Source organism: Rhodofomes roseus (genome assembly GCF_022264815.1).
Source record: "Rhodofomes roseus strain CIRM-BRFM 1785 chromosome Unknown C8Q71scaffold_8, whole genome shotgun sequence".
In the NCBI taxonomy this organism is placed as follows: domain Eukaryota; kingdom Fungi; phylum Basidiomycota; class Agaricomycetes; order Polyporales; family Fomitopsidaceae; genus Rhodofomes; species Rhodofomes roseus.
The window spans coordinates 118049-143143 of NW_025952964.1; the positions used below are offsets into that span (position 1 = coordinate 118049).

Here is a 25095-nt window from a genome sequence, read left to right on the forward strand (position 1 = left end):
ACGCTGCGTGTTCAGTTACGATCTAGTTGGTGATGCAGTTTGCAATGAGTTCGTTATTGTGACGCTCCGCTGTGCTCAGATGCAGATGCATAGATTTTCGACGGGTGCCATGCCGATCAATGTATTGCTTCCGCCGCAACTTCCACGTCATACAAGCTGGAGCTCGGTGTGTGTGGTTTTGAATTTACTGCGTACAGTCGACTAGCCAACGACGCTCCAGTGCACAACCCGAACTTGTCACCGTCTGAGACCGTACGGTCGATTACCGAAGACGTGACGGACTCGTCGGAATGTGAGCCCGGTGTCTCACTCTCGTTTCTTTGACCGAGGCACTGTACGATACGTACACGGTGCTCTTAATAGTCACCGATTGGGCTTCTGGACTCTGGCTGCGGATCTGTGCGCGCGGTGCACGCATACTGAGGCCAACCTGGCTACATCCATGTACACTTCAGGGACAAGCTAGCAGCAGCCGCGCTGGTCTCGTACACACGGAGGGGTACGAGACCACAGCCGGGCCCGCCGGTTGCGGATGTACTAGAACGAGGATACCATTTCCCGCAACTGCTTGGGCTCTTGTACAAGGAAGCCCAAACTTGCATAGCAGAACGCGGCGCTCATGTCCGTTCGCCTACGTCACTTCCGTTGACAGACAGATCATCCCGGAGCTGTTCGTGCTGACCGCCCGTTGGTATGTAGATTGACCATATCGGCGAGGAATGCCCACCTGCGCGTTGCTCGTTTGCTGCTTCTCCACCTTCGTGCGCGAGGCGCTTGGACTTTTCAGGCTATATAACATCCCGTAGTGTCGTGGATGGTGCAGCAACAAACGAAAAGGAAAGTGTTCCAAGTCCCTCCAAAGTTCCAGCCATGTACCACACCCTCATCTCCGCCGCTGTCGCGCTGTTCTCCGGCTCGTTGGCATTCGCCCAGCTTCCAGGCCCCGCCGTCACCGTTTCCTACGACACCAAATACGACGTGTCAACCACGCCCGTCAGCACACTCGCCTGCGCGTCCTCGCTCAGCAACTTCACGACCTTCGGCGCCCTCCCGGAGTACCCCTACATCGCGGGCTCCGACAATGTCACCGACAGTAGCAAGACCGACTGCGGGCACTGCTACACCCTGGAGTACGCGGGGAACTTCGCGCAGATCCAGGTCGTCGACTCCGCGGCGGAGGGTTTCGTCCTGTCCCACGAGGCGTACGAGTGGTTGACGATGAACTATACCTCGGACCCGAGCGTTACGGCGTATATCCTGAACGGCCCGGAGGCTTGCGACTTCTCTTAGATGAGTTTCGGGCAAGACTGGTATGTGGATTGGCTCCTGTTCATCCACGGCGGGCATTGACACTGCGAGTAGTAGGCGACTGGCACGCAATGCGGTCGGATGACGAGGAAGCACAGCGGGATATGAGGAATCGGACGTGCCGGAGGAGTGACGGACCCTCGTTCTGTCTTGTACTCACCCAATCCTTAATTTGTCATTGGTGGCTAATAAGTGCACTTCAGAGCGAAAAGGTGTAAGCATCGTGCATCGTGGTTCCGGCGTAATGACAGTAAAAGAGTTGGGCATAAATATCAGTGCAAATGTCCATTTGTCCGTTATCATGTTCATCTCCGTCTATGGCAAGGTCGCCCAAAACTCTTGCGTAGGCCGACCGTGTTCTGTAGGAGAGAATTATGTCAGTTCCTGCACTGTTGGCGAGTCAAAGTAGACATACCATCACGGGTTTATCGCCACGAACTTTTGGTGCTCGGGGCACGCGAAAGGACCATCCACAATAGTCCCAGTGACCACCGGCGACGTCGTCTCGTTCAAGAGCAACCAGTCGTACGCCTCCCCAGAAAGGGTGAACGTCTCCGTGCCCCCATACTCCTCCGCGCCATCAATAATCTGCACGCCCACGTAGTTGCCCGCCCACTCCAGGACGTAACACGCGCCGCAAACGGTGGATTCGCCGCTCGTGACGTTCGAGAAGCCGGCTGCGTACGGGTATTGGAGGAGGGATCTGTAGGTCGTGTTCCCCGTCGCCTCGAACTGCGTGCCGCAGGTAAGGTTCGTGACGGACGTGCTGCCGTTGTCGTACTTCCAGTCAGTGTTGATCATGACGGTCTGGCGGGGCGGGGCAGCCTGAAAGGAGGTCGTGGTCGTGGCTGACGTGGTACTTTCAGGGATCTTTGGGACAGGGATCCTTGGGAAGTTGTCAAGGAAGGATCCGAAAGCGCGCTTGAAGGGGTGCGCGTATGCCGCGGAGGCCAAGGCCAGAGACATGACTGCGATAGAAAGAGGGCTGTGCATTATGGTATATAATTGGACTTGAACGGCGTGTGCGAGAAAATGTATGGAATGAGTGACTGGAATATTGAGAGGCAGACAGTTTTCCGCACCTTTATAAATTGCAAGAGAACATCAATGTCTTCCGAACTCACCGTCGGCCTGCGCATCATCATGATCAGTTACTGTGTCAGGCCACATTGCTTCAAGCGCCGGCGCGTACGGCCTCGAAACTGCACGGCGGACACTGCTGAGTGCCATCCAGGTTCCATCAATGGTGAGCATTAGGCGAATAGCAGGGCCACCGTACCATACCAGGGTTCTAACGCGCACGGCTAACAAGTGGCATTACCGTCACAGGAACGTATGAAAGCTGACTCGGAATCCAGAGGTTTCATCACGTTTCAAGGATTGCATCGGCAACAACCTGAACGTTTGCCTATGAGTCCCGAGGGCGTTGTGCAGTGTGAAGAGTAGCAGGAAGAAACAACAAAACCCACCAGTATATCCACCGCTTCATTGACATCATTGGCAGCCTCCTCCGAAGTGCCAGTGACCTGCCAGTGGACGACTGCAGTTTGAATCTGGGAACTAACTCCAGTACTTACTCGTATCTCAAGCGCAAGGTACTCTAGCCAGAACTCACAGACAGTGGCGGCTAAGGGCTCCGAGCCATCGCTGGCGCAACAATGTCTCTCGATGCTGAGCCGCGCAACCATTCGGAGATCGGGCGTGCACCGAGGACATCCCGACCCAGGGACCGTCGTACAACGGGATCGACCGTGTCTCAGCGTATCCTCCGGCCAATCTTATATATTCTATTCCACCATCAGTACCAGGCGATTGCGAACTGTTGCGATGACTCGAGTACACACCTTTTGCGACAGTACCTGCGAGACTCAAATCTTGAACGCATCGCGACTAGGGCGCAAGTAATACCGCTACGACTTAGCTGGATCTGCAATGGCCCCCGCGTGAGGGAGGTCATGTATAACGGTAGTCTGTATATGGGCCGCAGGAGGAAGGTCTATAGCGTCCTGCAGGAGCCTGAGGAGCTGCAGGACGCTGTACAAAACCTTCCTCCCGCGGCCATATACAGACTACAATGACCCGACCCCAGCACGATGGCACTTCAACTCAGTGGACCGAAGGAAGACCGAAAACAAAGCTGCCCTGGACGCCGACGCAGGGGTGGACCTGATTACGTAATCGTAGTCGGACATCTAGAAACGTGCACATTTTTGGAGGTATGGCCATGCCAGAGCGCCAAGGGCCGGCGAAGAACCTCATCGAAGTTGGTCTGTGTTACTGTAGTACTGTTCAATCGCAATACACAGCACCAATGGTGCGGGAGGCTGACTACTTAGTGTACAACACACGTCTACAGTTCGATATACAACAGTTCGGAAAAGTTCATGCAAGTCTAGTACTATAGTCTGTCCGATTGCCCCAAAGTCCAACCCAGAAACCAACACAAGTCTAGCCGGTATATCCACCCCTGTACGCCTGGCACGAAGGACTTCATGCCATCCACACAGCGAAAAACAAAATGGTGAGCGACGCAGCCACGAGCGTGCCAGCCGTGCTCAAGCGCAGCTCCTCCCCAGCCGACTGCGCGACCCACGGGCTGCCTGTATCGCCACTGATATCATTCTTGAGCGCATTGCAATAGCTCGCGTTGAACACCGACGTCGGGAGGAGCACCTGCACACCGCAGCCCATGTCAGCTTCAACGTCAACACGGACACTCGACTCGCGACGGCCGACAGTGTCCGACGTACCGCAGGCATGCCCGAGCTCCCCGTCCACGCCACCGCGCCCGAGTCGCCGACCTTCGTCGTCGAGCAGCTCAGCACGTCGATGAGCTCGTCGCCCTTGGAGTAGTTCGTGCTGGGGACGGACCAGCTCGGCGAGGACGACGCGCCGGCGTTGGTGAGGAGCGCGAGGAGCGGCTGCTTCGACACCGCAAGCTGGGACGCGGAGGCCACGGGGAACGCCACCTGCGCTGGGTTCAGCGCGCGAGGCAGGCGGGGTGGGACACGACTCGACTCACAGGTGTGCCCAGGAAGGTAGCGTTGTCCCACGCGATCGCGGCCTTGCGCGCGGCGTTCAGCGCGCGGACGTGGACCACGAGCGGCTTGTCCTCTTCGTACCCGGAGAGCCACAGCCTGGGATGAGCGTGAGGTTCAGCCCCCGGATAGGTGGGAAATGCCTGAGAGACCTACGCCTCGCGGTTATAGGGGTCATCTGCCCCCGCATACCCCTGCTCCTGGCCATAGTACAAGATCGGCACCCCGTCCTGGACGAAGACCCACGTCATCGCGTTCACGATCAGCTGGCATCGCACTGGCAGTCAGCACGTCGCCCTGCGAAATGATCACCAACGCGCGCGCGCACCGATTGGTCCGTCGTGAGCGACGGGAAGCGCGGGTTGTCCTGGTTCTCGAGGAACGAGCCGGTCATGAACGTGCCCAGCCTGTATGCGTGCTGCGCGTCGCCCACGGACGCGGCGAGCTGCGTGAGGTCGCCCGAGCTGTTCTGGAAGCCGCGCGTGAGCGGGTAGAAGCTCGGGTAGTCGAGCACCGCGTCGAGGACCTCTGCAGTGCAATCAGCCCAAGCCTACGAATGCACAGTAGATAGCCACGAAATGCCGCACCTGAGTAGTTCGCGACGTATGCGACGTCCCCGTCGTATACTTCCCCGATGCTCCACACATCCGCGCTCTGCGCGAACGCAGGCCAGAAGTCTTTCCTTACATTCTTCACCGTGTCGATCCGCAAGCCGTCGATGCCGTATGTCGTCACGAGGTCTGCGATCCAGCTGTTGAAGAACGCGACGACGTCCGGATTCTCCGTGTCGACGTCCGCGAGGGGCACCGCGGCGTCGCCGAGCCAGCACTGCTCGACGTCCGTCTGGTTCGCGTCATCCGTGATCCAGCAGAACGGGTGGAACGAGGACTCGTTGTTGAACGGCGTGAACGCGGCGTAGTTCACCGCTGGGGCGGGCGCACTTGGATCGGAGGAGTTCGCCGTGCCCGTCAGGAGCGGGGCGGCCATGTGGTTGACGACGACGTCGACCATGAGGAACATGCCGTGCTCGTGCAGCGTCGTGCTGAGCAGCTTGAGATCGCCGTCCGTGCCGAAGTGGTCGTTCAGGCTCGTCTGGTCGACCGTCCAGTAGCCGTGGTACGCGGCGCCATCGCCGGTGTCGCCCGCGAGGTTCGCGACGATGGGCGAGATCCAGATGGCATCGAAGCCCATGTTCTGGATGTAGTCGAGCTTGGAGATGACGCCCTGCCAGGTGCCGTTGCAGTACTGTCGTGCGGAGGTGTTGCATGCCGGGGAGGACCCATCGGAGGTCGCGAAGCGGTCGGTCACAAGCTGTGTGGTGTGTGAGCAGAAATAACATCCTGCATTCGTCGACAAAAAAGCACATTGAAAGCGGTATCGGGATCAAAGTGTTATTCGGTTCGCCAGAAAGGCATACTCCGTCACCGGAGACATGGCACCGGGGGTTAATTACGGTGTTCGGACTCAGAACATGCTACAAAGAGGGCTTCGAAACCCGACGAGAGCGCTACCGGGACCGAGGATGTAGGGAGAGACGACGCTTCACACTGTGGGCTGCGCGTCCGTCGAGCTCGCTCGACCCCAAGCCAAGAGACACTCAACGAAGTGCAAAACCGACGCTGTGTGGTTGGAACACCACTCGTAATGTACGATCACAGTATCGCACCTGGTAGATTGAGCGGCGTTGCCAGTCCTCGTACGACGCGCCGAACACCGTTGCCGCACAGAGAAGCGAGTAGAGGGGGGCCGTGAGGCGCATGACCTGGAGACAAGGAGGGACTTTGAAGAGACTCTATATATCTATTCGGTGCGCCGGCGTCGCACTCAGACAGCTGTGCTAGGACCGCGCGCAGAGCTGAGACTGCGACCGCCGGGGGGAAGAGGGAGGGAGGCAGCCCTAGCCACCCGCCAGCGACGCATAATCAAGGCCTGCGAAGGGGCCAGCCCAACGACGAGCCGCATCTGCCATTTGGACGTGTCTTGACGCAGAGGCTTCTATGTCCATATCGGGGCCTCGTATGGCTACTCATGCCACGGGTCCGCCATGGGCACTGAGCAGTGTCAGAACCACCTATATCGAGTTGGCGGCCTACACCAGCTTGCAACGCACCCGTGCTGCGAGCTGTGTGATCTTGCATCGAGAGGCAACGCGAACAACTTGTCGGGTGGCGGCGCTGCAGCTGCAATCTGCGAGTGGAGCTCAGCCGCTGTCCAGAAAAGGCATGTGTCGTGGTTCATCATGATCGGCCTGTCAGCGCTGCCAACCGGACCGCAAAGAACTTCGTTATACAGCCCGTCAGACATGTTGACAAGTGGCGGGGCCGTCCTGGCGCACGATTCACTCAACGGCGTACTCGTCCCTCCGTTTCAGCAGACCCTCACGTCCGCTGGCGCTCGGGAGCTGTCCCTGAGTTGGCACCAGCGTGACCACAGACGAACATAATTACCATACGATGTGCGGCATGGACATACACAATATGCAGTGATAGGCTAGTGATTCGTTAACGCGAAATTGACAACTCCCGGGACCATGGCCCGCCATAAAATAGCGCAAGGACACATACATCATCCTCACCCACCCCGCTCATCTCCGTGCCCTCGCCCGCTTCGCGCCCGGGCGCCCAGCAACGACCGGCGGCGGGGGCGGGACGGCAGGAGGAGGATTGGCTATCGGACGAGCGACGCCGCGTCGCCCCTGTGCACCGTACAGCGCACCCGCCACCTGTACAGGCGGCACCGCAGCCCGCACAGGCGGCACCGCAGCCCGCACAGGCGGCACCGCAGCCCGCACAGGCGGCACCACAGCCCGCGCCGCCGCCACCCGCCGCCGCCGCACCTCCAGCGCAGCCTGCCTCTCCGCCGCCCGTACCTCCACCAGCAGACGCTCCTGCTCCATCAGTCGTTGGCGCGCGATCTCGTGTGGAAGCCCAACGAATCCGCCGACGTCGACTCCGGCCTGGCCGAAGTGCGGGGGCGCAGGGGGCGGCGGCGGCATGAAGAACGCTGGGCCGGGGTCGATCGGCTGGTTTCCGAAGAACACGAAGGGCAGGGGCGGCGGGACGGCACGTGGAAGCATGCCGGGGACTGGAGCATTGGAGGGCCCGGCGACGGGCGCAGGTGGGAGGTCGACTTTGAGGTCCTCTTCGGTGACCTCGGGATGAGCGCGTTTGTATTCCTCCGTCGCTTTCTTGGCGGCTGCCGTGACCTGCGAGAGCATATCATGAGCGGAGAACATGGTGCAGACGGCTGTTTTCATATACTTCGTCGCTGTGGCGTTTCTCGACGGAATCCCAAAGCTCGCACTTGTTGGGATCTTTGCGGCCATTATAGGGAGGAGGCTGAACATCAATTGTTTCAGCTTCACAAACGGATTGTGTGCGTTGGACGTGCATACATTGTTGAAGTGCTCATAGCCTAGGATGACCTTGCGACAGACGTAGCAGGACATCGTGCGGCAATTGGGGCAGATCATCTTGTTGCACTGGAACGGCAGTATGACTTTGGGTATTCGAGAACAGCCAAAGGCGTGCTTACACCATGCTCCTTGATGAACGCTGTGCAGAAAGTAGTGCGTTAATGCCCACTGAAGACGAAAGCGAACGGGATATGACGGACCTTTCTGACACTTCGGGCAGTTTCTCATGAGTGCTTTGGCTACGAACAATGTTAGGAACGAAACAAAGCCCTATAGATCAAGATACTTACTCATGGCCTCTTCGATCGCATGGCGGCCATCAAGCTTCTTGTCGTCTTCGACCTCTGCAATCGCCGTCAGTGAACCGATATGGCAGACATAGCTTCGGACCGGTATTTATACCTTTGCAACTCTTCGGGAGATGATCCTGAGAGAAGCATCGTCAGACTCTGCCTCGCTACCTGAGCAAGTCCACTCACGGGCTTCTTGCACTGCCGGCACGTAACCGCCATACACTCCTCATTCTGGCACCTGAACAGCCTCTCCTGCTCATTCTCGATCACGACCTTGTAGTCACAATGCGGGCACTCCTCGAGGCCCTCGAGGCCCGCCGCCTCGATTTCCTTGCGCTGCTTCACGCGCTCGTACAGCGCGAGGAGCTTCGGCGTGAGGAAGCGGCGGAGCTCCGACGCGGGGAACAGCAGCTTGCACCCCGTCTGGTCCATGCACACGATGTTCGCGTCGTGCGCCCCGAGGAGGCCCTCCGCGTACGAGGACATGCAGTCCTTGCAGAAGAGGTGCGCGTCGGGGCACTGGATCATCGTGTCCTGTGCGCGTGTCAGCGCCGCATGCGAGGAACGTTGTGGCGGTACGTACGAAGGCATAGCTCGAGAAACAGCACCCGCACTCGATGCCGCCGTCTTCAGGGTCCACTTCGACAGAGGCGGCGGCAGCGGACGAGGTCGCTTCTGGCGCTGCCGCGCTGCTCGGATCAGCCGCGAACTTGTTCTTTATGAACGCCACCTCTTCCTCGAGCTCCTCCTGGGGCTTCATCTTGCCCTTCGGCTGACGCTTCACAGCAGAAGACTTGAGCCTGAAAGGCGGGTTCGGGCTGTTCACTTCGTCGTGGAGACGGAGGTACGTCGGCGCATATAGCGAGTTGTGAGAGTGGAATGTCGCGCGCACATGGGCCACCGGGATAGTAGGGAAGTCTGTGTACAATCGTTCCTTTTGAAACATGTTCAGTGGGATTGTCTTGATACAATAAACGTGGGCAGCCTCTGCACATGACGATAATTTTTGCTTCTTACTGAACAAGAGCATGTTTTCGAGCAACCTCGGTCATCGACGTACTCTCTACGCCACCTAAGTTACACCCCCGTACACACTCACAGGGCTTATGCCACCACCCCGACGCTGCCCACAAGCCTAACAGAGCCGCCCACCGTCTGCACATACTGAATGATAGAAATACGCACCAAAGCTTGTATCGCGTACATCGGACCAGGGGGCTGCCTGTTTTTACTCGCATAGTCGACCTTGACGTTCTTCGCTTCACGCCCCTGGTCATCATCCTCCCTCTTGCGCTTGCCTTTGCCCTGCGGGTCGGCCTTCGGATAATTGGGGAGCTCGAAAAGACTGTGCAGGATCCGTTCGACGACCTGGCCCTCGTACGTGGGCTCGTTCTGCTCAACCAGCATGCGCACATGCTCCGGGAGCACGTCCGGCACAATTTCGAGTACCTGCGCGACGTAGGCGTCCAAACGGGCAGGGCCGTCGTCGACCGTCAAGTCGACCCCCATCGCGTTCGGGCCGACAATGACGGGTGCGGCTGGTGGTTCGGGCGGTCGTGCCACAGGCTGTGCAGGTGCAACTACGGGCGGCGGGGCCTGGTCGAGGTGTAGCCGGGCCATACCGCGGCGCATATCACTAGACACACCAGAGTTCGTGCTCTTCGCGGATGGAGACTTCGGCCTATCGACCTCCACCGCATCATCGAGGTCCGGGAGGAACAACGGCATCTGCGCGACCCTTGATGGACCGGCCACTGGCCCGGCCGGTGCTGGAGGAGGCTGGGGACGCCGCCCTCGCGACCTCGGAAGCGATACAGCATCTCCGTCCAAGTCGGAGTCCGAGAGCTCGATGATGTCTGTCGCGGGGATGGGCCGCGCGCGTTTCTTGCCCTTGCCCGTGCGGTTGACCTGCCTGGAGGTGGTGGCGCGAGTCTGAGGGCGCAGATCGGGCGAGGAGTCGAGCTCGATGATGTCTACATCGTCTTGCTGGGCTACGCGTGGCATTGCCGAGCAATGGCGAGCATGATACGGGGGAAAGGAGCGGGTGGGTGGTTGGGAGAGAGAGAGAAGCGCGGCAAGGACAAAGGCCTGTCGGTCGCCACTCCCGCCGCTCGCGACTATGGACGTCAGTGCATGTCCATATCAGGCAGGTGTCGTCGTTTGTCGCCCAGTGATGCTGAACTTTGTACTGACTGTGCAAAGTCGTGACCGTGGCCCATAGCTGGGAGTGGGGATTTGTACTCATTACCAGCCTCACAATTGACACAAGCTGATCATCCTGTGGGACTTAGGTGACAGGAGCAGAAAGAAACCACCGCCTCAGCTGCGAGGACAGCCATACACAAAAGCACATATTCGAGGGTACTCTCATGGCATTCACGGAGACTACTCCTTTACACCCAAGAACAACAGCCCCCTCTTCGCCTTCTCCACCTCCTCTTCGAGCTCCCGCCCGTCCACCGTCGTCCACCAATTCTCCTTCCCGACGTCATCGAGGGCCTTCCCTTGCCTCAGCGCCGTCTCAAACGTGCTCTTGCGCGCGTTCAGCTCGGACATCCGGCGGGGATCAGAGTGGCCCGTGAAGATGACGACTGCCGTCCGGGGCGGAAGCCCGGCGTACAGTTTCTCCAGCTGGCTGTTCAACGTCGAGAGGACCACGTCCATGTCGACGGGGGTAGCGGGAGTTGGGTCGGGATCGGGAATCAGGTCAGCGCTCGTCTTTGGTGTGATCCCTGCAAAGACAGTGTTAGCCGAGGTGATCAAGAATTGGTCTATCAGGTACGTACAGCCGCGTGCCATAGCGAGAGCGGTGAGCCGTCCGAATGTGAAGTGATGCGAGGGTACAGCTCCCAACAAGCCCTCGAGGACCTCATCGTCGGTCTGACAGGCGATGGTTGACGTCGCCTTGGTGCCATGCCACGCAGCAGGATTACCATGGTCGATGATGGCCGTGGAGACCGTCCCGGATCTGGACCTGCATATACGCTCGAAGATGGACTCCATATCTATCTTGAACTCGCCGAAGCCCGGACCTGCGCAACACACCGTCGAATCCACGAGCATCGTGAAACTACCAAGAGCACATACCGTTGACGAGCTTCTTCTTGAGCAAATCTACACACGCTCGTGCGTCCTCCTCCGGGTCGTGTCCGCCTTCACCCCTGTTCTGGATCTCCCGACCGCACCACTTCTTCGTGAGCCACGCCAATCCAGGCTTGAATGGCCGACCGCGTGGATGGTGGTAGATGACGGAGGTGTCAATGCACAGTGGATGGCAAATTTTGAGTGCTTTGAGGTCAGACTCTAGTGAGTGGCCGAGGAGTACTGGTGTCGGTGTTGCGGACAGGATGTTGAGGATGTGGGTTTGTACCTCCTCGAAGGTGGTCGTCACCGGGTCGAGCGCTTCGGCAGTAATCCCTGACCATCTGTGCTACTGTCTGAGGTTGAGCGGAAGACATGAACTACGAAGGACGAACCTTGTCAGATAGTCTTGTATGGGCTTTGACGGTTTGACGAGCTGGTCGTATACGACTATGCCGGAGTCATATTCGATCATACACACTCGCGTGAGCTCCTTCCCATCCTCTGTTACACACTGGGGGTGCGTGAGCAGAACCGCCAAGTTACTCCTACGATGCGGGCTTACCATCTCGCAGTCAATAGCATATATCCGCGGTTGCGTTTCCGGCGACTGTGAGGTGGATGCCTGCGGTGTCTCTACCCATCCAGGGGATTTCTCGAAGACTTCAGCTATGTATGATGGTACTGGGTAGTCGTTCTCGATCATCAGTTCAGTGGACAGGATGTAGCGCATCGGTGTCTTCTCCCAAGCCCGCTCTGCTACCGTCACGATTTGCGTCAGACAACTCGGCGTATCCATGAGGTAGTGAACACACAATTGACACGCTCGATGAGCCGCTTTTTCTTCTCCTCGCCTGTGATAGGACCTTGGAAGAACGAGTTGAGCACGGAGTGCATCCGCGTCTGGTCGCCGGGCGCCCGAGTAGGACACGCATGGCTGAACGTCCGTCCAATGAATGGAAGACCAGATGACGAGCCTTCAGCAGGGAGAGGAACAGGAAGAGGGAGGTTCGGGTTGGCCGTCGCCGACGTGGGCAACGGCGGCAGCGAGATGATCTCTGGGGTAATCCCCGGAACGAGGATCGCCACAACTTTCTTCACAGATCGAGGATTCTGAGACGTATGTCAGGATCGGGCGGTTGCCTTCAGCCGGGTTGCAACGCACCTCTACCCTGACCCAGCTCGCTGGCGGCGCATCTGCAGACAGATGCAGGACCAGCTCCCGGATATCCTGCACACGGAAGGTCAGCCAACGCTCCTTGCACGCGACGCACACGACGCACGTTGATACCGACTGCCTCCCGTCTCCGTATGATCTCGGCTTTGGAGTACATGAACCTGGGTGGGTTGACCTGCGGGGCGGGTGCACCTTGAGTAACGGGCATCTTGCCCAACATCTCAAACCGCGTCGGGACACACACTTCCATCTTCGCCTCCGTCCTCTTCGCCTTCTTCGCCTTGCGCTTCTCTACCCTCGTCCACTCGTTGTCGCCATTTTCCATCGTAGGGCTGGTCGGGTGTTCAGGAGCAGGTACGCTGATGCCATGCGAGACACGAGGGGCCGCCTTGAATTTCTTGGGCGCCGGAAACGCAGACGATTGCCCCTGTTCCGCAGCGAGGGGTGAGAGGTCCTGCGACCTCTTCATGTTAGTCGTTTGAGCTTGCACTAGGATGTGTCGCAATTGCCCAGAGCAGCAAGGTCAACAGAAGACTTCAGCAGCTCGGTCTGGGCGCCGTACGCACCGAGTGCCTGATTCGGTCACTTTTGCTGCTGACTAATCTGAGGAGTCAATTTGAGTAGTGCCGCGATGTTACGGCCTGCTCATTCACAGCAATCTCCAAACATAAGCTATAACACAGTAGGAGGCATCTCGACACGGTTTGAGAACATAGGAGCCAAACAGTTTAACGGGCCTGAGATACCTATTTCTTTGCCTTCTTGACTGGTAGCTCACTGCCGTCATCGCGCTTTCTCTTTCCTGGATCAGCAGCCGGGTCCCCGATCCTCGCCACACCGTCTTTGCGCCTGCTCTCCCGGAGGTATTCCCAGACAGCCTTGTCTTCGTATGGCTCTTCGAAGCTATCCGCATCCGGCGGGTAGAACCACCAGTTCAACGCCATGTGCACGTCTTCCTCGCCATCCGACGAGGACGTGACTTCGTGCCACCACGAAGCGGGAAGGTACAGCATTTGGCCTGCGGACAGCTCGACGACGTACGGTGGGCTCGCTTTCGCGAGCTTGAGGAAGTCCGCAGGAGATGAATCAGACAGGGCGATAGCGGTTGTCGGCAAGTCAAGCTGCTTGTGCAGGAAGGCCGTTGGAATGCAAGAGAACGAAGGAGGGTCCTCCGCTGCCTCCCCGCTTCGGTCTTCGCCAGTGATAGACCGTTCGTCTCCGTCCAACCCATCCTCCCCCATCAACGCCTCGTAGTCGTCTTGACCGTCCAAGTCTCCAGCGAGCGAACCGAGGTCACTCCCATCGTCGACACGCTCTATGTCGTCCTCGTCATCGTCGAGCGGGAACCCATACTGCTCGTCCTCCGCCAGCTCCTCTAGCTCCTCTCGCAAGCTGAGGTACTCCCTCTCCAAGGCCTTCCTCTCCTTCGTTGCCGCCTTCGCCTTTCCTTTTCCTTTTGTCTTGGCGCCGCTGGCTTCCATTGCGTCCAGCTGCTTCTTTAGAACGGCGATGCGCGTGCGGAGTGCGACTCGGTAGTCCAGTCCGTCTGCGCGAAGCATCTTATCATACGCGATGACGCCGTTTTTGTGAAGTGTGTGCACAGTTCCGTGCGGATAGAGATGTTCGTGCTCATGGGGTGGGAAGAGCACAAAGCGCTTGCGGCCCTTGAGCAAGCAGTACAAGTTGTCGTGGAAGTCGTGGTGCTGATAAGCTCAAGTCAAGACGACAGCCATATGTGTGGAGGTGAACACGCACCAGTCCTGATGACGACCCGTCTTTCGACTTCCCCAACCAGAGGTTCGCCTGCTGCAGATACAGGTTTCCTATGAGCCGCGGGACCTCAGGGAACTCGTCTCTCAACGCGTCCGTCGGCGGCGAGAACACGGTCAGCGCGTCCCACTCCTCTCCAGAATACTGCGTTGTCAGATAGTGGTAGGGGCCCTTCTCGTTCTTGAGCGACTGAAGGAACTCGCGGAACGGCATCGAGACCCGTTGGACGTCCGTGCCAAACTGTTGGGTGGTCGGGTGCATGGGCTCGACGAGCACCTTGGTGTCACCCGCTTTCGAGGAGAGGTAATCAAGGTCTGAAGACTGTCTTCACCGAAGGAAGTGAGCTGCGGTCGCAGAACATGGAATATCGTAGGTGAGCGTACCCATTTTTGAGCCGCGAAGGATGGATCGTCTGGAAGGCCGTCGATGATTACCGGCTTCCGTAGTGAGACGTATTGTGCGAAGAAGTCCTGCGCCGAGGTATGTGGCTTGATATGTTCAAGTTGAATGGTCATTCTTCGCCCGACGTATGTAACGACTGCAGAGAAGGTCAGTAAGTAGTGAGAGTCGCGCTGTCTGACGACCCGCGTCGCACTGACGACAGTCAGTACTTGTCTCTTAGCTCACTTCATTGAGAATAGGAAGTCCGAAATGCAATGGATAGAAATGAATGAAGCTCCGCTTACACTGTGCTTGTTACGGTGGCGTTTGACCAAAGTCCCACCTCTTGGATACCTCCGCCGATCAATGTCATCGACACGAACAAGTCCTTCTTCCTCGTTATAGCCTCAGTATTGTGCAGATCAACCCCGAACATCACAAGCTTCGCTACCCCATGATATCGCTGATGCGGCCAAGTATTACAGCAAAACACGCACAAAAGGCCTCTCCGCCTGCCCAGCGTCTCGGACGTCGAGTCTAAGGGACTGTAATGGATTGACAATTATGGCAATGGACATGTCGGGTTCTGCCTGGCGCATCCAAGCAGTTCTGTTAAAGGTTCGTGACTCGCAAAATCTACAACATCGCCTGAGGTATACGACGGGCAATTGAGTACTCAACCCTTTGACGAGTCCTACAGTAGTACCCGGCACCGGTGTGCTCAGGTGGTGTCAACATCAGCATGCCAACATGCTACCGCCTATCGTTCGCACGCGGAACTTCGATTTTCAGACGTTCAACCGGCACAGAAATACCAAGAAGTCCGTGGCATCGCATCGTCTCTGGACTCGGAATATACTCCCTGCCGCAACAGATGATCACTGCTTGATTGACTCGGAGCACACGCAGTCGGTCTCGGTGGTCCCACATATCGGCCAACCGCTGACGGGCACATGCAGCGGTTTGTGCACTTCAGAAAACATTCAGTGTCATCTTCCCAACCATCGCTCTGTTCTCTATAGCTTCCCTCGTTGCCCTGGTGTGGGGATTGATCTTCGTCGGAAGCATCGGAACTAGGTTATGAGTTTGGTAAGGCTAGTGGCTTTGTGAGCAGCCGAGCGTCGAGACTGACAATCGATGTGGCAGAGATCAGCGAGATACGGATAGAGAGGTGAGTATTGTGTTTTCGTGCTGTGTTACACATCGACCGACTTCTGCAATAGGAGAACTAGCGCCTCGGACGTTTGACGATCAATCGCCTGTGTAGTATGCACTCGTCCACTTCGACCTCGTCTCAGCACTGCAATCACAGCGGTGCCTAGTGAAGCCAAAAAGACCCAGAGCACATTGGACGGTAAGTGTCGAGGAACTTGCTGTGCTCTCAGACTGCGCCGCGTCCCGTTGCCAATGCTTCCCCTCTGGACCATTTGTGTCCGGAATTACCAACCCATCCGGTCCCGCCCCGCCTCTCGAGCTCTCCGCCGTGCAATTCACCGGCCGGCCCCAGTCAAATGACCCCAGGAGTTTTCTATCTGACCGGCGCCCATACTAACTTACACAGCCACTGTACTACTAGTACATATGAAGCCGGTATGTAAGCGGATTGAGCTTTCCCCGTGCGTCAAGTGCTTCACCTCGCCGCCAGCAGACAGCCGGCTGATATTAATAACGTTGAAACGTTGAAGATTCAACATGTCAGTGACTACCAGTCATCGCACCTGTGTATCCCCGCCTACATCGTCTATAAGGACCTCGTCGCCCCGCGCAGACCCTGCTTCAACTTTGAAAGTATTTCAGTCACCAATTCGTATTCAAAGGGAGGTGAATCAGGCACGACATTGGCATCGCGGTCCTGGAGCGACGCCGAGTGATAAGCGCTCATAGCGCGCACAGTTCTGGGAGTTCATGAACACAGTCACTACTAGTAGAGCGCGCAATACAGGATGACCCTGATGGCTCGGAATGCTGGTGTTATCATCTAGTATGGTTGGGCTCATGGTGCATGGGACTCGGACCGTTCAAGAGGGTCGGTGGGCCTTTGTGAAGATCTTCAACTTCAACGCTTCTACCGCTACATTCATGTCTGCCTACTCACATGCGGGCCGTTCCTATGATACTAGGCTAGTAGGTGCGTGTCAATGATCTCTCCATTTGTTTAACCCTTGATGCGCTCGCCGGCCGCGGCGCCCAACTATGTTAACCATACACTCATGTTCTCTTGCAGCGCGACCCGCCCATGCCTGATCATCATTCACTATATCCCCATGTCAATGCAGCAAGGGATGATACAGGGATATAAACCGCATGCCAACATACCTGCTGGTTCCTGGTCCACCGTCTTCTAGCTGTTCTACCCCGGGCCAGAGACGATGCCCGAGTCCTCAGACGAACAATACGCCATTCAACAGCTGATCCTGATGTGAGCCGGACTTTGACTTTTGGCATACTCGGAGAACTAAAATGATCCTCTGACTTAGTAATGCTATCAATTACTGTGCCGTGGCGACCACAGGTGAGCAAACCATGTACAGTGATATCCCGGGGACCCTTGAATTTTGATACATTATATGCTCAGCCTTGGTCGGTTACGACTGGTTGCTTAGCATGGCTACGGAGGTCAAGGTCGTCTGGACTTGGAAATTGACATTGTCGTCTGCAGTGTATGTTCTCACACGCTACCCGATACTTCTCTTCGTCGCATTAGATTGGGTCCCGTTTACATATTCCGAGGCAGTAAGTGTACCTTCTTTCAATCATAATACCTATTAACCCTACGGTACCCGCTGCAGGGGTAACTACGCTTGATTATGCTGATACGATAAGGGCTCAAAGTCGGGATGTGTACAGGTGTCGAGGGCTGATGATAGTCACCGCAATCACGAATGTTGTACTTGTTTCGATGCCCGGCGGTAGGTGCCGCAGCCCTCAGGATATGATTCGACTGAACATGTATTTTTCCAGTATTTGGAGCTCTTCGTGTCTACGCAGTCAGCGGGCGTGACTGGCGCCCCACCTTGTTGACCTTGGCCCTAGGACTCTGTCCGGGTGCCACGAATGTGGTAAGCACTGTCGTCACACAATGGATCTGACACTGATTTGGTGCAGTACAACCTCGTAACCTCGCGCTATGGTGCAGAGATCCTAGCCGATGGCACCTACCAATGCTTCTCAGAACAGAAGTCTCCTGTATCCCTGCTGTCCAAGTACGTCGATCAAAGCATGTACGACGAGCAAGCTGATCTCACATAGGATTATCCCCAGGTGTATGTTCCTTACTAAGTCCATGTGATTATGCTGCTGCTGAATCAGCTCTTTACAGTACTCATTCTGAGTCGAGCTTGTGTGATAGCATGCGACACCGTCGTAATCTTGTCTATGTGGCTCTACACCCGATCACACAGAAGATTCATCGCACAAGCAATGCAAAAGTCATCGCTTGTAATCCTCATGCTCAGAGATGGTGAGCCGACTGTGATCATTTTGGGAACGACGATATCGATAATCCCTACTCGTCCTAGGCATGATGCTGTTTGTGTAAGTCTCTTGCCTCTTTGACGATGGACGGTAGTTGAATCAGTGTCACAGTTTTATCCTAATACTCAATATCGTGGACATAGTGATCTGGCTCGTCAAGGTACGTTGACTATCGCAGACCTTGCATCGTCGGTCGCTAAGTGACGTCATAGAGTTTCAACATTAACCTGGTCATCACTAGCCCTGTTACGATGGTCCTCATATCTCGCTGCCTCTTGAACATGCGGGACATCATTGAGCCGCCTGCGGACACATCAGATCTCCCGACACTACACCTTTCATTCGCCATGCAGCGCACGGAATCCACTGCTGCTCCTTCACATGGTTTAATCAGTCCGACAGAAAGCACTATCAGTCCTCCGCAAGCAGATACGCTCTTGGCAGTTGCGGCCCCTGCGGGAGCAGCGGTGGAACATACGAGTGCCAAGGGCAAGCCTTCTGGGTGGCTGTATGAACGGGGGCGAACGGGGAGTGCAACAGAGAGCATCGACCCGTTGCAGGTCCAGTGAGTGCCCGCGTTCCGGGATGGATGGAGGACACTGACGAGTTGTCCAAAGAGTGTTTGCCACGTCCGAAGTGTAATTGCCGATTGCCCGAGGGGAAACAAGCAACTCAGTGGCATCGGCACACGAGAACGGTTCATTCAAATGGGAATGTGTCCGGATCCAGATCGATGCAGCCATGTATCATACAGTAGCATATTCCAGATGGAGGGTAATTGAGTGCTATGACGGACCGATTGTTCATTGGGCTCGAATGGCCGACGCAAATCACTGTCACAAAGACGCCTGAATGCATGCCTGTCGATAGCGAGTTTGAACTTCGAGGTTTGATGGCAACTAGATCGTGAGTACTCTAGTACCAGCATATGACTGGTAGTTCGTGTAAGCTACAACCCCGTGGGATACCAGAACATCGGTAGTGTGACCGCGAGCGACGTAGCATTAAATACAAGGTGCAGAGCCCGCCAGCATATTTTCAGTAGTCATAGCTTGCTTGCTCAGAACATCCAAAAGCACAATAGTACACATCAATCTGAATACACAGCTGTCTGGGCAGCAACGTCCTCTGTTTTACAAGAAATACATGAACGCCCGCAATCCAATAGATCGGCTGTAGGATGGGCGACTTCACCGCGTATGATCATGCATACTTAGCACTTTACACGAAGGATGGCTTGTCGATTGTGATCCAATGATCAGCGCCTTCGCTGCTGCTACGTTATCGTGAGCGAGAACCGTATGCTTCACATGGTCAGAAGATGCTCACGCTTGAATGTCAGACCGGCCCAGAACAAGCTTGATCGTCTTGACCTCGAACCCGTGGAAATTGAGCTTGACGGCGTGGTGTGCGTGGTCTTCAGAATCGAGGAAGGACAACTCCGCTTCATGGTCCTCAAGCAGATTGGTCGCGAAAATCTTCGACACAGGAATGTGCTTGGCGATCTTCAGCCACGCTTGGGCATGGCCCCCGAACGCTTCGTAGATCCGTAGAACGACGGAGACATCCCCACCCTTAGACTCGAACTTGTCGTCCAATCCGCGCTTGACGGTCTCAAGGAAGACGTTCCGAGCACCTTCCACCGCAAATGCTGGGCCGACATGAAGCATGGGAGACTTGGTCCCATCGCCCGCCACGAAGCGCGCTGGTGCCAGGTAAGTGCGAGGCTCCCTATGCTGGAGCTTCTACTCACTGGGTAAAGGCGAATTGAACAACTGCGCAGCTTGCGGAACATCCGATTCCAAGAAGTGTCCAACGTGGGGCATGACGGCCCACGAGAACTCGTGCATGCCTGCTCCATGTCAGTGCATGACTCCATGTAGATCGATGATAGTGCCTACCTTGGTCCTGGTTTTCGTCGGGAGCCGTGGCTGCCCGGAGAAGCGAGATGCGGAGAACGTTTCCGCGGCAAGAGAAGCCATACTTCGACTCGGACAAGATAGCAACGCCATACCCGAATTCGCTGAGATCGGCGTACTAGTGCAGCGTCAGGTGTGCGCGCACGATGAACTTATGAGGCACCTACTTTGTGACCGCACACCTCGAACTTCGCCATATCCCAAGTTGTATTGTTGTGAGTAGGCCGCTGCACGTGTCCAAATTGAGTCTCGTAGGTAGCCACATCGTTGTGCAGGTTAAGCGGGAGCTCGACTATTGACTATGAGCCGATAATCGTCATCAAGGAGGAAAGAACTTACATTTCAAGAATTCATGCCTCTCATGCCAATCCACAACAGCATCGAATATGAACAGTGATCGAGAATCCTTCTTCATTGACGCTGTCAATGAGCATTAGCTTCATGGTCAATCAGCAATCACAAAGGTTTCTCACCAGTGATAGCATCGAGGGAGATCTAGAGCGGAACGTTTATCTTGACGCTCCCGGAAGACCAGATAGTACTACTCACCGTGACGGTAATGGTACTCTGGCGGTACTTGAACTCAGACTTGACCGAGGCACGCAGTGGGCCCTCTGCAACGACCGAAATATTGGAGAACTCCAACGGGTGAACGGTCTCAAGATGGTGTATCTCGACATCTATCCACCAAGGATATTACAAGTCAGCTCTCTGCTCCAAACTGTACTGACGGACATACCCCATGCATCCCAGTAGTTCGGTCTGTCGTTGAATATCACCAGTCCACCGGTCTGCCCCGGTGTCAGGAGCTCACGGCTAGGTTGGTACGCTGGTCAGTACATCACGCAGACAATGCCTGAGTTTCGCCTACATACCCGAGTTCGACGTCGACCAAGCTGGAAATCCTACCCTCAGAGATTGTCAGTTGCACGCTGGAGTTCCGCAGCACAAAGTGGCCCGATCCATTCGTAAAGACTGACGCGAGGAAAGTCAATGGGAAGATACAAGCGATGCAACCAACTCCGCTTACCAGATACTGGCATGCAATCCGCGAAGAGTCCCGTCGGGGTCGCTATGGGGCCACCCTCTGAGCAATCCATCAGCGCATAGCCATAGCTTCCGTCCTTCGAGGCCTGTACGACCTGCGCTTTGAGATTGGCCGCACCAGCGCCGAGAGGGACCTTCACGACGTCGCGGCGGGGCAGATGGGTGGTATTGAAGCCCACGAGGGACCCACGTTTCTTCAAAGCAGCGACATTGGACAGCGGGTACGACGTCGGGAAGAGGGTCGTCCATGCGTCTTCGATGAGCTGCGCGCCTTCTTTGCGAACTTCGGCGTAGAGCTTCTCGGCGTCCTCGTAGACCATCCCACTGACGACGCAGTTAGCTATGATTCAGTGACACAGAAGGATTCGCTTACATGGCGGATCCAGGGAGTACTGCAGCAAGACATTTTAGGTGCATTTATCATATGCGAGCGAGCGCGACTCACCGTCATGGACTGAGATAGAGCACATCAGCTACATCTACACTGGGAAAGCAATAGCAAAACGTACACTGGTTCAGCAAGACCTTCTCCCAGCAATCATTGATCCTCTCGTTAGGATAGACGTAGTCAGGGTTGTGCCACTTGTACAACGAGGCCAACGTCGCCAGATACTAAGCAGGAATTCAGACATGTTGCCCTGCACGTATTGCGATGTGCTCACTTCGACATCCCGCAACAAGACTTCAGACTTGCGATTGCCCTTCTTGATTGAGCCTATACCTATATTTAGATAGATCTTAGGACGTCGTCGTAGTACGTACCATGCGAGGTGTATGTCCCCCTGTGGAACTATCAAACATACGAGTTGGTGTCACATCGTCCCCCAAAGATTCATGCCAGTCTCACCTCGAGATACAACTCTCCATTCCTGTATCACAACGTCAACCACCACTCACACACCCAGACGTCTTTAGCTTACCAGTTGGGCAACGCCTTGCCTGCATCCGATTTCTTCGCGACCACGTCGAAGAACTCGTCAACCGAGTGTCCCATGTTAACAGGCGGTATCTCGCGTGAGTTGTTTGCTGCTGCACGAATGCGGCGAAGCTGCAGTTTGCTTCAATAAGTAAGCGGCATGGCACTCAGGAGATGCAACCTTACGTTCTCCAACATTTTCGCGAGCGGACCTCCTCCACCGTCACCGTTGCCGAACACGAGCAGCGAGATGTCAGAGGATTCGAGGTTCTGTGGTCAGGCAGTCGGTGAGCAGATGTGCGCATGTGCAGCGCGGCGGCATTATGCAGACCTTGTGGTTGGTGACACCCTTGTTGACGTCGCCGACGGTAGCTTGAGCGGTGTAAGTGTCTTGCGGAGGCACATATCAGTTAGTCCCAGTGACAGCAGTCAATAGCAAGTTGATACCGACCAACGGGCGTCATATGGCAAAGCACTTGCGTTCCGTCAATGCCAACCCAGTTGAACGTCGAGTGAGGGAATGTGTTGCTGAAGCCCGCGTCACCAACATGTCTACACTGAACTCAGAGCACGAATACTCACATGTTGTTCCTGAACGACGACGACGTCAATTTTTTGCCAGATACGCCGCGATCCCATTACTCACCAGCTCAGCTTCTGGGTAAAGAAGTACTTCATCCCTGCCTGGCGGATCAGCTGCGGGAGCGCGCCCGTCAAGCCGAACGAGTCCGGCAACCACGCCGTCTCACACCTCATGCCAAACCTGCTCTCAAAGTACCTCTGGCCGAATATGAACTGCCGCGCGAGCGCCTCGCCGCTCGGCATGTTCGAGTCGTTCTCGACCCACGACCCGCCGACAAGGTGGAAGCGCCCCGCGAGCACCTGCGCCTTGACGCGCTCGAAGAGGGGCGGGTACAGCTGCTCGAGCCACTTGTACTGCTGTGCCTGCGAGCAGGTGAAGCGGTGCTCCGGGTAGCGCTCCATGAGGTCGACTTGGGTCGACCACGAGCGCGCGACCTTCTGTTGCGTCACTTGGTACGGCCAGAGCCTATCGTGTATGAGTATCAATGATTCAGTGGTTCGGAGCCAGTGCACTCACCAGGCAGTGTCGATATGGCAATGACCGATACCCCAGATGGAGGCCTCGTCTGGTCCCTCCTCGTAAATCTTGTCGCCCTTGTCAGCCCACCCCTCGCCGAACACCGCTTCCGCAAGCTTGCGTGATCGGTCGATGCTCCCGAGGTCATCCTTGTCGAGTGTGTTCATGATCGCATTGGCGGTGACGAGCGCCTTGTTCTGCAGGGACGTGTTGCCAGGTAGCGACTCCGAGATCTCGCGCAGCGTCGAGAAATCCCAGAGCAGTTGCCATGCGTCCTGGTTCAGCACGACCAAGTCGGCCGACGCGAGCCTGAAGCGCCTGTTCATCTGTGTTGTGCGCACAATAAGTCACCAGGACGCTGAGAAGATAGGCGGCTAGAGACATACGTCGGGGTGCTCGATGGTGTCGCCGTTCCAGGGGACGCCGAACATCCCGTTGCATGAGGACTCGATGACGAAGTCGAACTTCCGGGCCTTGCGCGCCTCGGACGGGAGGATGAACTCAACGCGACGGTCGCCGCCCCATCCACCTGTGATACCCTGCAGGGGTGTGCCGTCCGTCGTGAAGATCATTGCCTCACAGTCGGGGTCGAACTCGACTGGAATATTTCAATCAGTCTCCAGGTGGATGTGACGTGCCTGATGCACCTACATTGGACAACTTCATACTGGTCCCAATAGGCCGGGAGAGTCACGGAGACTTTCCACCAGTGGTTGGTCTACTCAAAATGATCAGTACATTCATCAAGGGTTCGCGTTTAAAGCGGTAGGATCGAAGCAGTGGAAATATAAGTCGTTGTGTGAAGTGAGAGGTAAGCACGGTAGCGAGGGTCGTGCTGCGAGTCAAATCCGTTGTATGGTCGGGGTCGGGGGACACACTGATAGAGCGAAGTATACTTCCGCATGCCGATGTAGCCAGTGTATAGTGTTTGGGCACAGGCACGCAAGGAAAGGGCACATTAGCGTGCTGCCCCTCTATCGCTGTACTCGGGGGCTCATACATTTCTGACATGGGCACAATACGTCCGCGAAGAGGCGCGTAACAGGACAGAAAATCTCGAAGTATAACTTACCCCTGGAGGGTGCATAAGTAGCTGAGCGCGTGTGGTTTGACATACAGAACGTACATGACGGTCCAAACTCGTCCCCCTTCTTCGCTGGCTTGAACTTCTGCTTCATGGCCTCCGCGAATGACGGCTTCGACCTCCCCGGCGCGCTCCACACCTGGAGCTTGATGTAGGCAGAGTCATCGACGCGGTGGTGGTACAGAACCTGCGACAGGTTGACGTCCGCATAGTGTCCGCCATTGAAGGTGCCCAAGCGGCCCTGGGTCAAGTGCTTGATCCATTTCGCACCCGTGCCGTAGTTAGTCTGTGGATAGTCGACCGTAGCAGAGCCTTGTTGGCAACCATGTCCATGATGATGGGACATCTTGCTCAGGAGTGAGTGAGAGGTTCACTTGACAATGAGGAGGACTGTTGGAGGATCGTCTGTGGGTTGTGTTTGTGGGCGTGCAGGTGGACCTGGAAATGAACGTAACCACGCGGTCATGAGGGTCCATGAGATAAGCAATGTCAACAGCGAGCGCACGTCGTCCTCACTGTCCTCACTTCAGCGTGTTCTTGCGCAGGATTCGACGTACGAAACGATGTTTGGTGCCGTCGACGTTGGCGGTCGTAATCAAGCAGTCCTCAATGCACCAGGTCCCATGGGCGGTAAGTTAAAGCAGCCCCATGAATGCGGGGTTAAGCCGTCTCTATTTTTAGAACTCATCCATATTTGGCAAGTCAGCCAAACCATTGAAGCACGTGGACCTGTATGCAGCCCTTGTGCCTTGCGTGCTACATTACAGCAGTGGTTCATAGTACCACTGACAATGTATGTACGTAGTCCTGTATGTTGCTCGGTGTAGTCTGTCAGCGAAACGAACACAAACATATGTCGGTATCGATCACATAGCTTGAGTGTAGCATGCTGTCAATTTAACCCGGCTGAACAGCAAACGCCGTGACCTGTCTTCCTCTACTTACCTCTTCCTCCTCCCGGACCTCCTCCTCCTCCTCGTCGGCCTTCCTCTCCCTGTCGGCCCACATCAATACAGCTGTACTAGCACACGGACACCGTCCTCTGACCATGCCTGCGACCTTTTGAGCTTGCCTCCTGCTTTCTGCGTGACTT

At 56.2% G+C, this 25095-nt stretch overlaps 8 protein-coding genes across 8 annotated transcripts; 2 read left to right on the forward strand and 6 right to left on the reverse strand.

Moving 5' to 3' along the window:
* Positions 1–870: 870 nt before the first annotated feature.
* On the forward strand, positions 871–1290 carry C8Q71DRAFT_722917 (Cerato-platanin-domain-containing protein; the record flags this gene model as incomplete). Its single annotated transcript, XM_047921557.1, has 1 exon — positions 871–1290. One exon carries the CDS (start codon positions 871–873, stop codon positions 1288–1290), a length of 420 nt encoding a protein of 139 aa, XP_047779607.1.
* Positions 1291–1506: 216 nt separating this feature from the next.
* Positions 1507–2704, reverse strand: C8Q71DRAFT_753259 (uncharacterized protein). Its single transcript, XM_047923423.1, has 3 exons — positions 2391–2704; positions 1724–2318; positions 1507–1667 (listed from the first exon to the last, which is right to left on the reverse strand). The coding sequence occupies exon 2, from the start codon at positions 2299–2301 to the stop codon at positions 1726–1728; it is 576 nt and encodes a 191-aa protein (XP_047779608.1). The 5' UTR covers positions 2302–2318; positions 2391–2704; the 3' UTR covers positions 1507–1667; positions 1724–1725.
* An 871-nt stretch (positions 2705–3575) lies between these two features.
* C8Q71DRAFT_833243 (alpha-amylase) lies at positions 3576–6510 on the reverse strand. Its single transcript, XM_047926395.1, has 7 exons — positions 6013–6510; positions 4934–5657; positions 4675–4874; positions 4503–4612; positions 4331–4445; positions 4059–4277; positions 3576–3981 (listed from the first exon to the last, which is right to left on the reverse strand). The coding sequence occupies exons 1-7, from the start codon at positions 6103–6105 to the stop codon at positions 3799–3801; spliced, it is 1644 nt and encodes a 547-aa protein (XP_047779609.1). The 5' UTR covers positions 6106–6510; the 3' UTR covers positions 3576–3798.
* A 633-nt stretch (positions 6511–7143) lies between these two features.
* Positions 7144–10269, reverse strand: C8Q71DRAFT_753273 (uncharacterized protein). The gene is made up of 9 exons (XM_047923424.1): positions 9240–10269; positions 8638–8988; positions 8241–8588; positions 8164–8188; positions 8052–8105; positions 7962–8000; positions 7881–7900; positions 7741–7827; positions 7144–7684 (listed from the first exon to the last, which is right to left on the reverse strand). Exons 1-9 carry the CDS (start codon positions 10056–10058, stop codon positions 7565–7567), a joined length of 1863 nt encoding a protein of 620 aa, XP_047779610.1. The 5' UTR covers positions 10059–10269; the 3' UTR covers positions 7144–7564.
* Positions 10270–10294: 25 nt separating this feature from the next.
* C8Q71DRAFT_753278 (uncharacterized protein) lies at positions 10295–12885 on the reverse strand. Its single transcript, XM_047923425.1, has 9 exons — positions 12557–12885; positions 12419–12487; positions 12301–12366; positions 11951–12248; positions 11701–11894; positions 11531–11649; positions 11142–11479; positions 10841–11086; positions 10295–10786 (listed from the first exon to the last, which is right to left on the reverse strand). Exons 1-9 carry the CDS (start codon positions 12779–12781, stop codon positions 10440–10442), a joined length of 1902 nt encoding a protein of 633 aa, XP_047779611.1. The 5' UTR covers positions 12782–12885; the 3' UTR covers positions 10295–10439.
* Positions 12886–13058: 173 nt separating this feature from the next.
* On the reverse strand, positions 13059–14597 carry C8Q71DRAFT_706499 (Clavaminate synthase-like protein; the record flags this gene model as incomplete). Its single annotated transcript, XM_047920508.1, has 3 exons — positions 13059–14015; positions 14068–14403; positions 14466–14597. 3 exons carry the CDS (start codon positions 14595–14597, stop codon positions 13059–13061), a joined length of 1425 nt encoding a protein of 474 aa, XP_047779612.1.
* Positions 14598–16511: 1914 nt separating this feature from the next.
* On the forward strand, positions 16512–18579 carry C8Q71DRAFT_906584 (uncharacterized protein; the record flags this gene model as incomplete). Its single annotated transcript, XM_047928932.1, has 13 exons — positions 16512–16591; positions 16688–16882; positions 16941–16975; positions 17039–17197; positions 17310–17372; positions 17425–17522; positions 17569–17666; positions 17713–17726; positions 17783–17923; positions 17982–17997; positions 18049–18097; positions 18150–18502; positions 18555–18579. Exons 2-13 carry the CDS (start codon positions 16833–16835, stop codon positions 18577–18579), a joined length of 1101 nt encoding a protein of 366 aa, XP_047779613.1. The 5' UTR covers positions 16512–16591; positions 16688–16832.
* Positions 18580–18806: 227 nt separating this feature from the next.
* C8Q71DRAFT_753283 (glycoside hydrolase family 38 protein) lies at positions 18807–24627 on the reverse strand. Its single transcript, XM_047923426.1, has 28 exons — positions 24508–24627; positions 24044–24440; positions 23570–23637; positions 23305–23516; positions 22919–23244; positions 22466–22867; positions 22402–22410; positions 22271–22347; positions 22151–22209; positions 22006–22089; positions 21824–21951; positions 21751–21772; positions 21666–21693; positions 21566–21618; positions 21413–21515; positions 21349–21357; positions 21277–21295; positions 20887–21227; positions 20732–20831; positions 20596–20672; positions 20406–20536; positions 20330–20351; positions 20196–20276; positions 20024–20148; positions 19839–19974; positions 19691–19789; positions 19267–19642; positions 18807–19213 (listed from the first exon to the last, which is right to left on the reverse strand). The coding sequence occupies exons 2-28, from the start codon at positions 24346–24348 to the stop codon at positions 19159–19161; spliced, it is 3447 nt and encodes a 1148-aa protein (XP_047779614.1). The 5' UTR covers positions 24349–24440; positions 24508–24627; the 3' UTR covers positions 18807–19158.
* Between the last annotated feature and the right edge of the window lie 468 nt (positions 24628–25095).

Excerpts from the sequence above, each read along its gene's own strand:
- C8Q71DRAFT_753259 (XM_047923423.1), bottom strand. The coding sequence starts at position 2,301 with ATGCACAGCCCTCTTTCTATCGCAGTCATGTCTCTGGCCTTGGCCTCC.
- C8Q71DRAFT_833243 (XM_047926395.1), bottom strand. The coding sequence starts at position 6,105 with ATGCGCCTCACGGCCCCCCTCTACTCGCTTCTCTGTGCGGCAACGGTG. Across the intron at positions 5,658-6,012 it reads AACGCCGCTCAATCTACCAG|CTTGTGACCGACCGCTTCGC; the intron begins GTGCGATACTGT and ends CACACCACACAG. Across the intron at positions 4,278-4,330 it reads CTACCTTCCTGGGCACACCT|GTGGCGTTCCCCGTGGCCTC; the intron begins GTGAGTCGAGTC and ends AACCCAGCGCAG.
- C8Q71DRAFT_753273 (XM_047923424.1), bottom strand. The coding sequence starts at position 10,058 with ATGCCACGCGTAGCCCAGCAAGACGATGTAGACATCATCGAGCTCGAC. Across the intron at positions 8,589-8,637 it reads GTTTCTCGAGCTATGCCTTC|GACACGATGATCCAGTGCCC; the intron begins GTACGTACCGCC and ends ACACGCGCACAG. Across the intron at positions 8,189-8,240 it reads GCCGGCAGTGCAAGAAGCCC|GATCATCTCCCGAAGAGTTG; the intron begins GTGAGTGGACTT and ends TGCTTCTCTCAG.
- C8Q71DRAFT_753278 (XM_047923425.1), bottom strand. The coding sequence starts at position 12,781 with ATGAAGAGGTCGCAGGACCTCTCACCCCTCGCTGCGGAACAGGGGCAA. Across the intron at positions 11,650-11,700 it reads ATGCTATTGACTGCGAGATG|TGTGTAACAGAGGATGGGAA; the intron begins GTAAGCCCGCAT and ends ACGCACCCCCAG. Across the intron at positions 10,787-10,840 it reads TCTCGCTATGGCACGCGGCT|GGATCACACCAAAGACGAGC; the intron begins GTACGTACCTGA and ends CTGTCTTTGCAG.
- C8Q71DRAFT_753283 (XM_047923426.1), bottom strand. The coding sequence starts at position 24,348 with ATGTCCCATCATCATGGACATGGTTGCCAACAAGGCTCTGCTACGGTC. Across the intron at positions 21,952-22,005 it reads TCGCGAAAATGTTGGAGAAC|CTTCGCCGCATTCGTGCAGC; the intron begins GTAAGGTTGCAT and ends AGCAAACTGCAG. Across the intron at positions 20,352-20,405 it reads AGAGTACCATTACCGTCACG|ATCTCCCTCGATGCTATCAC; the intron begins GTGAGTAGTACT and ends GTTCCGCTCTAG.